Consider the following 14,324-nt stretch of genomic DNA (forward strand, 5'->3'; position numbering starts at 1 on the left):
TCATTCCAATTCGTCGTATATTGTTATCTTGTGGATGTGCTTGCACCAAAACAAGTTATATGTAGAAATACACCCGACAGTCGAGGAAGAAAAAAATAAACCGCTCAGGCACGAGAAGGGAGCACAGAATAATTGGTACAGAAGACAGATAATGGAAGGGAATTCTTTGGATGTTAAAAAAAAAACACGAAAGATAAATGTGATTACCGATATACGTATACAGTTACCATTTACCATCAAACATTCACTAGATGTGTTTCCTATTCCATTTCTTCATTTCCTTCTTTTACGCGGAGCGTTCACAGCAATTAGCTGCAACGTAGGTGTGTCGATGTTAGACCTGCAACTTGAAGCTAAACCCGTTAGAACGCTGTTTCAGCTGTGGTAGATACATATTTAGACCGCTGGGATGCAGAGGTGTTTAGCCTGAGCAATCGATAGATAGTTTTAAATACAGTGGTGCTTCATAAACTGCACGGATCCTATCCTTCAGAAAACGCACGATCGACATCTCCACCTCGAGTTCTATTTCACTGATTGTCAGTCTCGACAGAGTTCGGAGGGAGTCGACTCCAATAATGGAGAGGGAAACACCTACAGGAGCGGTGGTTATGTGTGCATGAACTGCGCCTGCGTCAGTCACGCACATATAACCACCACTCCTGTAGGTGTTCCCCCCTCCATCATTGGAGCCGACTCCCTCCGAACTCTGAGTCCCGACGTGCTTGGTGGTGGGCTCCAGCTTTCGATAAGAATCGTGATTGTGCACCGAACATTGCACGCAAATGGTCTCGAATGGTCGTGCGAATAATGAAGCACTACTCAACTGTATTAGTGGTAGCTCTTAGCATATATCCATGTGTCAATTTATTTTGCAGGGTTGTCTATTTTAAACATTGACATAACAGTGTTTAAGACGAGTCAAGGACATGTAGGTACTCTTAACGCCTATTTCCACTTGCGACTAACCGCGCGCCACCATTCAGGGTTGCCAGGCGTACTGAATAAATGGCGGCGTGCTGACGTATATGACGTACATATCTTCTCTTTGGTCGTACGGTGTAGGAGAAGGGGAACACTTATATTTGGTTGGTGACGCCGTGACATCATACCAACGCTAAGTCAAGTGACGTCATATATGCCAGTACGGCGTACTAGACTGCCTCGCAACCCTGCGACCATTAGTCGCAGCGCACATATCGAAATGGGGCCGTACACGGGCATGACAGTCGCGCGCGGCTGGTCTCAGTGGGAAATAAGGCCTTAATGGGGGAGACCACTGTAAAAAATCAGAAAAATCGAGTTTTTCTTTTCTGCATCTTCTGAAAACGTACGTTTCAAGAATGCTGTCTTTAAATTTTATGAAGAAATTCGCAAAATTGACGGAAATATAGTATTTTGCGTGAAGCGGGGTCAAGCGCGCGACTGAGCCGCGCGGAACATTGAACGCGTTTTCCTCAGAATGACATTTTTCAACCGCGTTGACAGTCCACAGAGAAAACTATACGCCCAATTGACATGAGCAAGGGCATTTATTGTACGAAAAACCCGTCTCTATTACCTGACGATCAGTTTTTTTAAATTAACGGCCTCTTTATATTTTTTTATCAACATATCCCTAATTTTGTACCCCCAAAACATGATTTTTTTCAGTAGTCCGCCATTTTGTAATTTCTTTGCGATTTTGACTTTTTTTTATCGTTATGTAATAGAGGTAGGCTTCTACTTTCTAAATATTTTTGTCTTTTTGAATTCGGATTAACCATATGGCCTGGGCACTGTCAACGCGACAAGCATGATTTTGCCGCAGCCCACATTTTGACGAAGAGTGTACAGAAAACGGATTTATGAATTTGATTGAAAAAAAAATTTTCTTACCCTTCGATATCTACATATTAACTATACTAAGCAATACATTGATTTACTTGTGTTGTTTGGTTGAAAAAAATTCCCGAAAAAACCCTTATTTTTCAGACCATCACAGTGGTCTCCACCCTTAAAGTGGTATGTACGTTGAAGTGTAAACTTTTATTTTTAGAAATTATTTCTGATTTTTAATGATTTCCTGATCAGGAGGCTGGTGTTCTTATAGAAATATGTGTTTGATATAAATGTTGCAACTATATCTGCTTTCTAATTCTTTTTCGTATGAACATAAATAAATGTTGTTATTTTTTGAAATTATTCTTCATAATAATTTCCACATCGTACTCTATAATGAAATAAGGTATTGATGCGTGTATAGACCACCCTGTTATAAATGTAGTTTCTTACGCAGGCAGACAGTGTTTCATTGCAAGTAAAGAATTCATATAATTTATCTGTCGACTCATACATGATTTTTTAAAGTGTTGAAATCATTGCATATATTGCTAAATATGTAATAAAATTATTAAATTACGAATTTTGCGATGCATTTATTGATTTCAGTATAATTTCAATCCGGGACAAAAGGTCAGTTTGATGTGCAAAAATAAATGTAGTGAACAAGAATATGCGTATTCTTGAATGCATCGGATTCCAAGATAAAGTTTTTACCATACCACCGTCGTTATCATACTATAATAAATTAATAACAGACCAAACTTGATTTACGATTAATTGTAAGACAAATATATTAAAAAAATGTGTAAAAATGATGTCAAAAGTTAAAAAATTCTGACACTCTTGTGATTAAATCAGAGTAATTTAAATTGGTCTCCTGTTATATTATCAAACAATTAGTGCAACGACAGTACGTCTTTAACATTGAATAGTTAATTCTAAATGTTAGATTTGTGTCGTATTGTCAGAGTTGTTTCAGAGCGAATTGCATATCAAAGAAGCATCATTGGTATTCATAAGCTTATTATAAATTTCATTGTGCTTACATCGTAATATTCTTTTTGCAGTAAACTATCTGTAGCTTTTTTATATGTAATCGTTAATTCGTTCCGAAAAGAACAGTATTAGGTGTCGTAGAAAAACAGTGATGACCCAGCGTCACGCTTACTGTTTTCTCATCTTTCAGATTTGGCAAGCAAATATTTAGATACTGACAAAAATACCTAAATATATCATGTACACAAGTTCTATGCACTTATAGATTAGTAGACTGCGGATGTTTATGCAATTGCATAAACATGTAAATGCATATATTGATATGTAAAAATTATTTTGCATATTGCATATGCTTTGTTAAAAAACTGTATTTGGTTATGATCATAGATGAATTATCGAAACTTACGTAACAGTAGAGATAAATCGCAATGTACACAACATTTTGTGCCGATGTTGATATCATGCGATGGAATAAGTCATTAGTAGAGACTAATTACTCGTTCATTTCAATCGTCCGATGCAAATAAACAATTTCGATGAAATCAAAGAGGTTTGGCAATTTTTTTCTCTTAACACCCGAAAATAGTAAAATTATTAATTTTCACTCCGTATTTTATTTCTGCAAATAGGCATTTGAAACTTTTAATGGAAATAATGTCGTTATCAATTGCAACTGCTCAGAATGTTTTCCAACAGACACAAGTTGCTCAAAATTTAGCATTTATTAAGGCACGTTTACAACTTCTTCCAACCAGAATAAAGAAATAGGGAACTTAACAAATTCGATAAAAATGGACATGGCATAGTTTACGTGCATGTTTGCATATGCTTTTTGCATATGTTACGTGCATAAATATCCGCAGTCTATAGATTAGTAATTTGTTGTGTAATTAAAAGGAATATTTTATTTTTCATGAGCTCTAAAATGTATGAATTATATATTTTAGGGAGAATCCCACAGATGGGTCCTCGTCCAACTACCCCCCCAACTCGTCGGCAAGGTCATTAAGGAGAAACTTTAATCATAGACCACGCTACATTCAAGCCTTGCACGAAGACTGTCGACACGGCTTCAGAAGGTTCTTCACATTACCGGCGGCCAATAATTTTCTTCGTCAGAAAGTTCCAAATTCCATATAAGCAGTGGAATACTCAGACATCCACTCGACACAAAATTCAAATACCTTTAGTAACTTCACTCGCAAACTTTTTTAACGGACTACTAGAGGAACCTTAAAATTTGACAATTGTAAACATGTCGCTGTGAAGAATTGGATTTTCTTACTAACATTCGGTATTCGTCAATGCTTTAGATGGCTTTACCATTCTTTGGTAACTAAACTATGATTGCGTGTCAGTGACTTTTCCTCCTTGGATTTACCTACAGTCGATAAAAGAACTCTGCGATGTGTGATCTATACGATTGAAGATACATATACGTATCATTTTCTGTTCATCTATTGAAGGTACTTACAGAAAACTATTAGATCGATGCAAAAGTTCGTTCGCTCACTATCAAATGATGTTAGGTATATGAAAATATCTTTTTTTTTTTACAACACCTACTTGTACTTTTACCAGCATAGTAGCAAAACGTCATAGATATCCAAGAGAAATACTTTGATTAAAAAAAACATCCAATATATGTTTAATTTTAATTAAGGCCTTCAATAAAGCGAATTAATCTTTTAAACCGAACTAATGTTTTAGTAAAAATATGATGGGCGATACTTCCGAAAACCGGTCAAACCCGATTGGACTGAAATTTTGAAAATAGTTTCATTTTGCATATAAATAACGTTTGCGAGAAGGATTTTTGGCGACTCGAAATTTTTTTTTACCATTTCAATGTCGTCCCTACCTTACCGACCGCGACTGAACTCTTCTAGGTAGACGCCTTACGCACGGGGCGAAGCTAACGATAATAAAACATCCCCCTGAACGATCGATCAGTATCAAGCTGATATCTCTTTCTAAGTTGATCTGTGTTTTATAGATTTTAGGAGATTAGTATGGAGAATGCACTGAATAACTCTTGTATCCGATTCTCCGCTCTGTCGATAAGGTAGGGAACGACATTGAAGTGGTAGAAAAAAAATTTCGAGTCGCCAAAAATCCTTATCGCAAACGTTATTTTTATGCAAAATGAAGCTATTTTCAAAATTTCAGTCTAATCGGGTTTGACCGGTTTTCGGAAGTACAGCTATATGATGATATTATGAGTTATAAATAAAGCAATTTAAAGAACTGTTTTAAACAAGTAGCAAGAAAGTAAAATTCAATGAGTCATTTGATTGGCATTCGGTTTGTAATTATAATGGACAAAGTTTATAAACTCGTTCCGCTTCAAGATTGCGCTTGTATTATTAATTTACAAGAAATCCTGTTCCTGAACTTTCGTCATTACTAGTAGGTTTTATAAGGCGGAATTATTTATGCTCTGTATCGACAGACAATCTGACACACGCTATTTTATATATTTAATGTCTTTATACTGTATTTAGTTTAATGTTTACTACTTGATATCCTAAGCGTACATTTAATCGATAAAATTACACGCAACATAAACTAAAATACTGAGTGACATTCAAGTTTTTATGAAACGTTATTAGTGGAGATCTTAGACATATGAATATATGAAAAACACAATAAGTTTTATTTAGTTAAATAATATTTCTATATTATCATTAGATGTCAATTAAACCCATTCAAGGCGTGACCCCTTCTTTCCAATTTAAGATGAATTGAATGAATACTCCAGATGTAAAATTATTACTATTTCATTTAAGCCGCTTGCCTGCAAAACCTTGTAAATTTATAGCGAATATGTTATAAACCATATAAAAATACATAATTAGCAGCATATGACAATCTCCTTAGATAAAATATAAGATTCTTGATTCTTTTAGCTCAATTTTAACATATACACAAATACTACTTCTTACTAAAATTCCTTACTCTCTTGCTGAATTTCATAAGTATACTTCTAAGCAAGATAAAATTGTACGTTGCTCAAAACTAATCCTGATTTCACCGCTCGACTTTTTAATTTATTTCTCTGCTCCACTAAACAGAGGCAATGAATTAAATTAGATATGTAAAACTAGAGAGAAAATTGTATTCTGAATTACGAATTTTTTATAATGTTAACTGTGTACTATATACTCGACAATAATCAGCGACAATAACATCTACTTACGAGTAATAGCATTATCAAGTCTGTACTAATATCAAATGTGTCTGTAATCTACTGTAGTATCTGTGCTTGCAGTCTAAAATATGTTTCACTTCTAAAGGAGTAATCGCCGGAAAACTTTAAAAATTTGAAGAAAAAAAAACACCTAAATTAATTTCAAATATTTCTCTTCATTCCATCTTTCCTTGTGTGCGATCAACTTATTCAGCTTTTGTTTCAAGTAATCATACCGATAATTCTGTTCACCTATTTTTGGATTTGACATATTTAAACTGCAAATACAAATACGTTTCTACAATGATAAGCAAAGTGAATATTTAAGTAGGATATTTCTCTATTCGTGTTTTAGAAATAATTCCGAGTGTCGTTTGCAAGCCATGGGTAAAAATAAAACCTGTGAAGCCGTGACGTGATTTTCGATCTATATTAGCAGTGGGTGTAAATCTTAGTGCTCAGAGCCTGCAAGCTCGAAAGTAATAACGCAATTTCAGCTTTTTTTGTCTATAATACATACATGTTTCAGTATTAATAGTTAGTGGTGACGATTCATTGTGTAATATTCGTATATTAATGTAATGTTTTATTAGAAAGCATTCGCCGAGGTACTTCCTAATCGATTGTAATCACCGATTTGTCACAGATACGAGTGACGCACATTGTTGTGCCACAGTCTTCAATTTCACGATAATGTATTTATGTGTTTGTTCAAGTCGTAGCGAGTAAACCAGATGACAATAAAGTAACAATAGTAACGGTGAAGTAAGAATCATGTTTGTTACCTCCTTACGCCATGATTTCAATACGTTGCTACCAGCGCGTGGAATGTAATAGAATTTCCCTGATTATTCAAATACGATTTAATAAATAAATATAACGAGAAAGACTTGATTTTTTTTTTTAAAGTATACTATCATAACACTTTATCAGAAGGAGAGAATGTAATCATGGATAACAACGGAAATTATATTAATGTTCAACGATTAACATTAAAATATTTGTAATGCTTAGTATAAACCGTATTATTAAAAAAGAAGTATTATATAAAATAGAACTTTTCAAGGCAGCTAATTGTTTTGTACCTGTTATCCGTCTATACTCCCTTTCAGTTAAGAAGGAACCTGCCGACCGACGAATTTAGACCGGTTCTGCGCAGGTTGACGCTCATTGGTGCCGGGAGAAGCCACTATTGGCTGTGCCCCCACCAACGCCTCTTCGGAGCCAATGAGCTCATTATACATGCGCGAAACGGGTTCCTTCTTAAATGACAGGGAGTATAAGTCTTGATTAGTGGTGATATGTTAATTTCAAATCGTTTGGATTTGTGGTTATGGCTTATATTTATTGATGACTCGGTAATTTTTTAAACCCCACGGGATTCCTTTTTCATAATTTTGTATCGTCATCCAAACTACGTACGCCTGCAAAGTTTCAAGTTTATTAGATAGCTGGATTATCTATTAAGCCACTATATCATCATTGAAACCTGATTGAGATATTGAGATGCTCGTATTGAGATGCTTAAATAAGTAATAGGAAACAATATTTCTAACATTAGAGTTTCGGTCCATTTTAATATCTAAAAAATAGGATCATTATGGGAGGGACATATTTAAATACTTTACCATAATATGTTAATTGCAATTTATCGTATATATTAGGGCTCTGACAAAAATTCTACCATTTTCCTCATTCATTCTATAAATGAGAACAAATGGCAGGCTTGATCTGACATATCTTGCCATTTTCGGGCTAAATTATTTGTCCTCTGCACACGAAGATCTATTTCTCAGATAAAAGTATATAGCTGCTATATTTGCGACTTCGTCGTAATCATCGAATTTCTTCGCACTTAAGGGGTTATGCTTAGTCAGCTTTCGAGAAAGAACGCGATATTCGGGAATTTTTTGTGGAATATCTACTGTATATTTTTTTACAACTATTCGCTTATTTTAAAAGTACATATAGGTAGGAACTCTCAGTAATTTTGTTATAGAAAAAAATTAAGAAATTAACGAATAACAGCCATTCCCGCGGAAGCTGTTTTGATAAAGGCGCTGTGCGGCGAGCAAGTTTTCTCTGAGCCGGATCAGCTAAAATTAAAAATTCCAAAACATTCGGTTAATGTATGGTTGAGTTCAGTAGATGAACGAAGGTTTTTTCAAAAAGTTGGTTTTTGACAAGCTGGCGGCCGTTTGACGCAAAACCAGGCTTTTCCGATGTCTGAATTGTTCGTTTTTCGTTAATTAAAAATACAGTTTTTGTTAAAATAAAAAAACCTTCGTTCATCTACTAGTCTTTGGTATATAAAAGAAGTCTGCAAAAGTTTAGGCCAATCGATACAGTGGTTACCGAAATATCTTGCTCACCGATATCAACACAGCTTTCGCGAGAATGGCTGTTATTCGTTCATTTTTTAATGTTTTTCTACAACAAAATTACTGAGAGTTGCTGCATATATGTACTTCTAAAATAAACGAATAGTTGTAATAAAATATACAGTAGATATTCCGCAAAAAATTCTTGAAAATCGCGTTCTTTTTCGAAAGCTGACTAGGCATAACCCCTTAAGGGGAGGTTCCGGTGTAGAGCCACAAAGAAATAGGTGATCTTTAGGAATTAATTAAAGGAAAACTACTATATATAATTTAGTGGGACTTTTTGCATTGTATTAAGGATGCCTTAAATTATAGAAATATATTTTTTGTTTTATAATTAATCATTGCAAACGGCACTGGGGAGTCGTTAAAGTCAAGACATCAAAAAATGGGTCCAAATCGGTGGGACCTGTATCTCAAAAGGTTATAATCCGATTCGACTGAAACTTTTTTTATTTTGAAGAATATACTTCTGGCTGGGAGAGAAACCAGAAAAATACAAAAATTACATTATTTTAGAAAATAACGACATTTGAAGTTTGAAATCACTTTTTCCCTATATTTTTCATCCTTCCAACGCCTTTGAGATTTATAAATTTTCAATTTTTGGTAATTTTTTTTTGGTACCCCCTCACCCTAGCCAGAAGTATATTCTTCAAAATAAAAAAAGTTTCAGTCGAATCGGATAATAACTTTTGGAGATACAGGTTCCACCGTTTTGAGAACACTGTTTCGAGAGAAACGCGTTTAAAGTTTTACGTGGGCGCCGAGTGGCCGGTTGTTGCCGCTACTGAAATGCCTATAACTTCGGAAATTTTACAAATTTCAACAAATCCTTTTAAACACGTATTTCTAAAAGGTTGAACATTCGACGAATGAAATAAAAAAAAAATCGACTTTTAGACCGGAACCTCCCCTTAAAATATGAATACAGTAATTAAAACAGACGATAATTGAATAGTATTTACCTACGTCGTAATGAGCTATTCAAGATCTACAGTTTGCGAAAGGAACATAGTCGATTCGATGAGATAGAAATTTTAATGATTAAAGCTATTTTTTTATAAAAATGGTCAAACGTGGCACCTAACATTCTAGGATTTGTTTATACTAATTGGTCCCCACATTTTTAGTCCAGTTTCGTTAAAAATTCGTCGTTCAGGTCAAGACCTTCCCTTGTCAACGCAACGTGTTTCTGTTGCAACCTTTTTAACAGTCGTTAAATCCCATTTGTATTTTTCGATTATTTTAAATAATTTCAACAATTAAAGAAATATAATACTGAATCGTCCTGAAAATCGATATGTTGCACATGTTGAACATAATTGAATACATATGTGAGTAGTGGGAAGAGTGTTTACAAAAATAATGCATCTATAATCAACAAAATATTTTATATTTTACACAAAAAATTTATGCATGTTTAAAAAATATATTTTACATCATTATGAATTATATTATGAGCCTATATATGTATATGTATGTATAAAATATGTACATGAATACATTTACAAAATGATTGCCTTAATGTTAAATTTTTCTTTATTATAGACATGATTTTCAATTCCTTTCAATTTCTTTTTCCTGCTGCATTTATGTCAATCCAGTAAATCATAACGCAAAATGCGTCAATATTTCTATAATTTATAATGACTGTTGATTTCTGATTTCCATAATTTTTTTGCTAATATTTTTTTAGTAGCTTATAGCTAATATAGAATACCAAAAATGAGCTGAAATAGTAAAATGAAATTGAATTGAAACAGAAAAATAATTTTCGTTTAAGAAAGCAATACAAATAAATAAATAATATTCTTTTACCTTTTGAACAAGGTCATTTCTTTCTTTAAAAAAATAATGAAGCATTTTATACATATGTACATATTTACATAATTTCCCCCACTAATTCTTGTACAGGATTTAGGGAACGATTCGAACAATAGAGAGAAGAAACAAATTTGTAAGCTTACTTGTAATAAACGAGGGAATGCGACTCCTAAACGAAGCATCAGTTGATACTAACAATAAACCGACATCGACATACCGATGTTTGTATAATCGCCTTTCATTAAAATATTCCGCCTACACTTCGATGATAGTTGAGCTGTGCATGTGGAGAGTAATCGTAACCTTGATCGTACCATTCTGTTGCTATAGAAGTTGGTACGGAATTCCCAGTAGCAGTAGACGGTGTACCAACATGACTCGTGTGTGATGAATGCTGATGACTCGGATGACTTGACGCGTAGTCACCTTGGAAATGACTGAACTGCCCCCACCCAAGTTGTGCCCTGGACCAATCAGCATTTCCTAAAATCGAAAACCATTATCATGGTAGTTTAATACACTACTGTAACCTCGATTCAAACTACAAAGTTGGACGTAGTTAACGCATAGGCAAATGTGAACATAGACAGATGCAGGGATATCTGTAAAACTAAAAGCTATGGAATAAAATGTTTTAAGTGAACGTTGATATCTATATCCAAGGGGACATTCTATGGTTACATAGTCTGTTCTGTTCTAGGTGAATACGCATCTGAGTTTTTAAGATCGATGCTGTTTTTTAAATGGGACTACCTCAATAGCACACGATGTCTTAAAGTGTGCTTATTTTCTGCCTGACATTAGTTTGACCACCCCACGATCTAACCTGGACGTCAGCATACAAGACGGTACTCCTTGGTAACGTTTAAGAATTATGTCTTCAAAACATCTTACAGGTGTTTCTAATAAGTTCTAACATTGGTGGGACTACTTATTATTGCAGTGTTTTGCTTCTACGTCTTATATTTGTTTTATTACGTCTGTTCGTAATAAATATATCTACATATAGGGTTACTACTGTCTGCTAGTTATGCAAAAGTTTAAGTGTCTTGAAGTCATGGTAAAAAATGTAAAAACAATGAAACACGGCGAGTTGAAAAAATGGTACTTACGTTAATATGGGGCACCTTAAGAAATTTTAATAAGCTTTATTTTTACTATGAAAAATGAATATGTATTGAAATAAAAAAGATAAATGAAAACAAATATCTTTCATTTTTTATTATATTGTATTAATATTCTTCGTTTGTTACACCTTGGGTAAGTGAAGGGAGTACCAGAAGCCCCACATACTTCGTGACCCCAATGAAAACAGCGAATATATTGAACCAATTTTTTTTTACCATTATCGTCACTTTTGTAGTTGCCACCACAAACTAAACATTCTGTATCATCATCATCGTCGATATCGGCCTCTGATGATCTATGTCAGTCTATGTCAGAATCATTGCTCTATTCTTCCTTTTTCTTTTTTTGTCCACCATTTGAAAGCAATTTTTTTCTTACACTACTGTCATTACCATTACAATGTTTCTTTCTCTCGGTGACTTTATGTGAACTTTCTTCAGCCAATATCTTGTAATATATTGTAGTGCAATATTAGCAAGGAACCTGCACCTAATGTGGAACATGTTCTATATTGCTAACACTCAACGTAGGTGCACACAGTGCGGGTAAATTTGTGTTCCTTTTTAATTTTTTTACATGTTTTAATGCAAGACAACTGATATTTTTTTTATTTATTTGGGTTGGTGTGATTCTGTGACTTGTATGAATTGTTCGCGGCTGTGTCTCGATCGCACAATGGACTACAGTGGATATAATGATGGCAATGAATTTTAGCGGCCAGACAGGTCAGGTGTAATTCAATGACACCCTTTAATTGTGGAATAAGGGGTTAGGTTACCTTGGAGGCCCGAAGATGATATGCGAGTATCAGAATCTTCTTGGGCAAAATTAGAAAATAAATGAAAAAAACTTTTTAAGGGCTTCATTCTGTACGCCTTGCCGTATATAAAAAAAGATTGTAACTATTTTTTTTTAAACAAAATGACGTTGCTGGTGCTCTTCCATTATTCCAGTTTTTGAAAAGACACTCTCCACGGTTAGCAATAGAAGTCCTGTATACTTTGACGTAGGATAAAAAACCGAAATTTTTCATTATTTACATGACATTTACTACAGAAGTACCCAGTGATTTGTCAAAATATTGATTTTCGTGAAAATGGTGGACATTTGAAGAGAATATCAGTTTTAGCAGAAAAATTTAAGCCTAAATTGTGTCTGAAATTTTCTGTAGCAAAAAAGTTTTTAATGAATCGTAAAATCCATATGTAGTTCTATAGATAATCTATTATAGAAGATGCTATTAACATTTCAATTCTATCGAATAAAAATTGTTCAAATTATACTGCTAGCCAGTTTTAAAAAGTGATTCCGCGGAGATTCGTGGGACAACACATATCTCGGCAATTTTTAGACATTTCTGTACAATATATTCGTTAACACATGCCCTAAACATAAGAAGTATAGAAATACTTTTCTACCTCATAGTAGGGTAAACTGCACTAATGCTGGTACTGCACTAACCATTGGCACTCCTGACTAAAAAGCCAAATATTAAGAAGTACAAGCTTAGAAAGTCCTTTTTTACAATTTCTTATTTTTCTTTCACTACAACACTGCAAAGCCCGGTAGTTGAACTACACATTTTACATCTGGTAACATCACAAAGTGGGACAAAGGGCTAAGTTTTAAGCTTTTTCTTATTAATTTGATAAGGGGTAGGTAAGTATATTTTGTCGCTTTATAATCAAGTAATGGATTGAAATACAGATTTACTAAGTGTTGTAGGTATTGAATAGTGAACGAAATAATCTGTTTAAACACTTTAAACTTCGTTTTTAACTACACATATTTTTCTATATAACCTCAAAATTTAGGGTGCCAATGATTGTACTTTTATGCCTATTTTTGTTTTTCATTGAATATTTTAAAAATAAAATACTTAATAGGAACACAAGATGATTTATTTTAATAGAAACCTATAATCATTGATAATAACTGAAAATTAAGACCATATAAAAACTGTACAAAAAAATATAGTTTACACTATCATAAGAAAAACGTCTAGTTTGGTGTTGTTTTGAGCGTCTCGAGGTGGCGTAACCCCTTAAGTGTCACAGAATCGTGTGGCCATGTCGATTGTCGTCAATTTCGTCGCAGCATTTCTGAGGTAAGTGACCCCCCCCCCTGAAGTGCGACAGTGGCTTATGATCACCACTGCTCGACCCTTCTCCAAGCTTCACCCACGTGACATTGGCGCACGCAGGTTGCCTGCGTTTGGGCAGAATATACGCAATCTTTAAACGCTTATAACTAACAAACGAAGCCTCAATCGCCGTATCGTTATTCTTATTTTTATTCTTATTTTGGGGTCTAGAATCACCCCTTAAATTTTCTGCCATTAGTTAATTGAACACCCTGTATATTATAGTTACTATTAGATCCTATGTATATTATGATATAGTTAAATTAACTCTGGATATCAACTTTTGTTAAACAAGACATTGGACTATAACTTGCTTCAATTAATTATAACTAAAAATGTCCTTGTGCGGATAAGTCAGATTGGTGTACACATTATTTACTAATCAAATAATTACTGGTAACACATTCTTTAATAAAATTAATAAAATCTCCGGAAACAATCAAAGTTATGAAACGATATGAAATAAGTCCGCGCCATTTTGGTTCCATAAACATTTCAAGCCAGAAAATCTTGACTGTTGGCTTCGTGTTCATACCATTATGAAGCCTGTAATTTCCTCTATTTTACTACGTTGTTACGTCCGTAACTAATGGTCATCCGAGGTCCTAGGGTGAGTTACAGAAGAGTTGCAGACACAGTTCCCAGATGTTGACCATGCATTTTCGAGTGGCGACAGCGAAGGCCACCCGTGAGCTCAGCACACTCATCTGGTTATGAACTAGGCTGCAACCCTTGAGGATAAATACAGTCCTCCAAATCCCGGACTTTTTAGCGTTTCCTGGCGCAGCTCCGATTGTGTGATGTCTGAACTTCGTCAGCCACGTTGCATTGTGGA

At 34.4% G+C, this 14,324-nt stretch overlaps 2 protein-coding genes across 5 annotated transcripts in view; one reads left to right on the forward strand and one right to left on the reverse strand.

Annotated features, from left to right (window-relative positions):
* Positions 1-6,953, forward strand: part of Nplp1 (Neuropeptide-like precursor 1) — a 76,803-nt gene extending 69,850 nt beyond the window's left edge. For all 3 annotated transcript variants that reach the window (XM_076813253.1, XM_076813251.1, XM_076813254.1), the window contains one exon: positions 3,768-6,953. In XM_076813253.1, the coding sequence (XP_076669368.1) occupies positions 3,768-3,960 (193 nt within the window). In that variant the 3' untranslated portion in view covers positions 3,961-6,953. The remainder of the gene's footprint in view (positions 1-3,767) is intronic.
* A 2,916-nt stretch (positions 6,954-9,869) lies between these two features.
* Positions 9,870-14,324, reverse strand: part of LOC143369385 (protein gooseberry-neuro) — a 125,115-nt gene continuing 120,660 nt past the window's right edge. The window contains exons 6-7 of one of the 2 annotated variants that reach the window (XM_076813257.1): positions 10,533-10,701; positions 9,870-10,124 (exon numbers count right to left, since the gene is read on the reverse strand). In XM_076813257.1, coding sequence (XP_076669372.1) covers positions 10,076-10,124; positions 10,533-10,701 — 218 coding nt within the window. In that variant the 3' untranslated portion in view covers positions 9,870-10,075. Of the gene's footprint in view, positions 10,125-10,398; positions 10,702-14,324 lie in introns of those variants that run through there. The other variant, XM_076813256.1, reaches the window with a different exon arrangement.

Source organism: Andrena cerasifolii, chromosome 5 (genome assembly GCF_050908995.1).
Source record: "Andrena cerasifolii isolate SP2316 chromosome 5, iyAndCera1_principal, whole genome shotgun sequence".
NCBI lineage: Eukaryota > Metazoa > Arthropoda > Insecta > Hymenoptera > Andrenidae > Andrena > Andrena cerasifolii.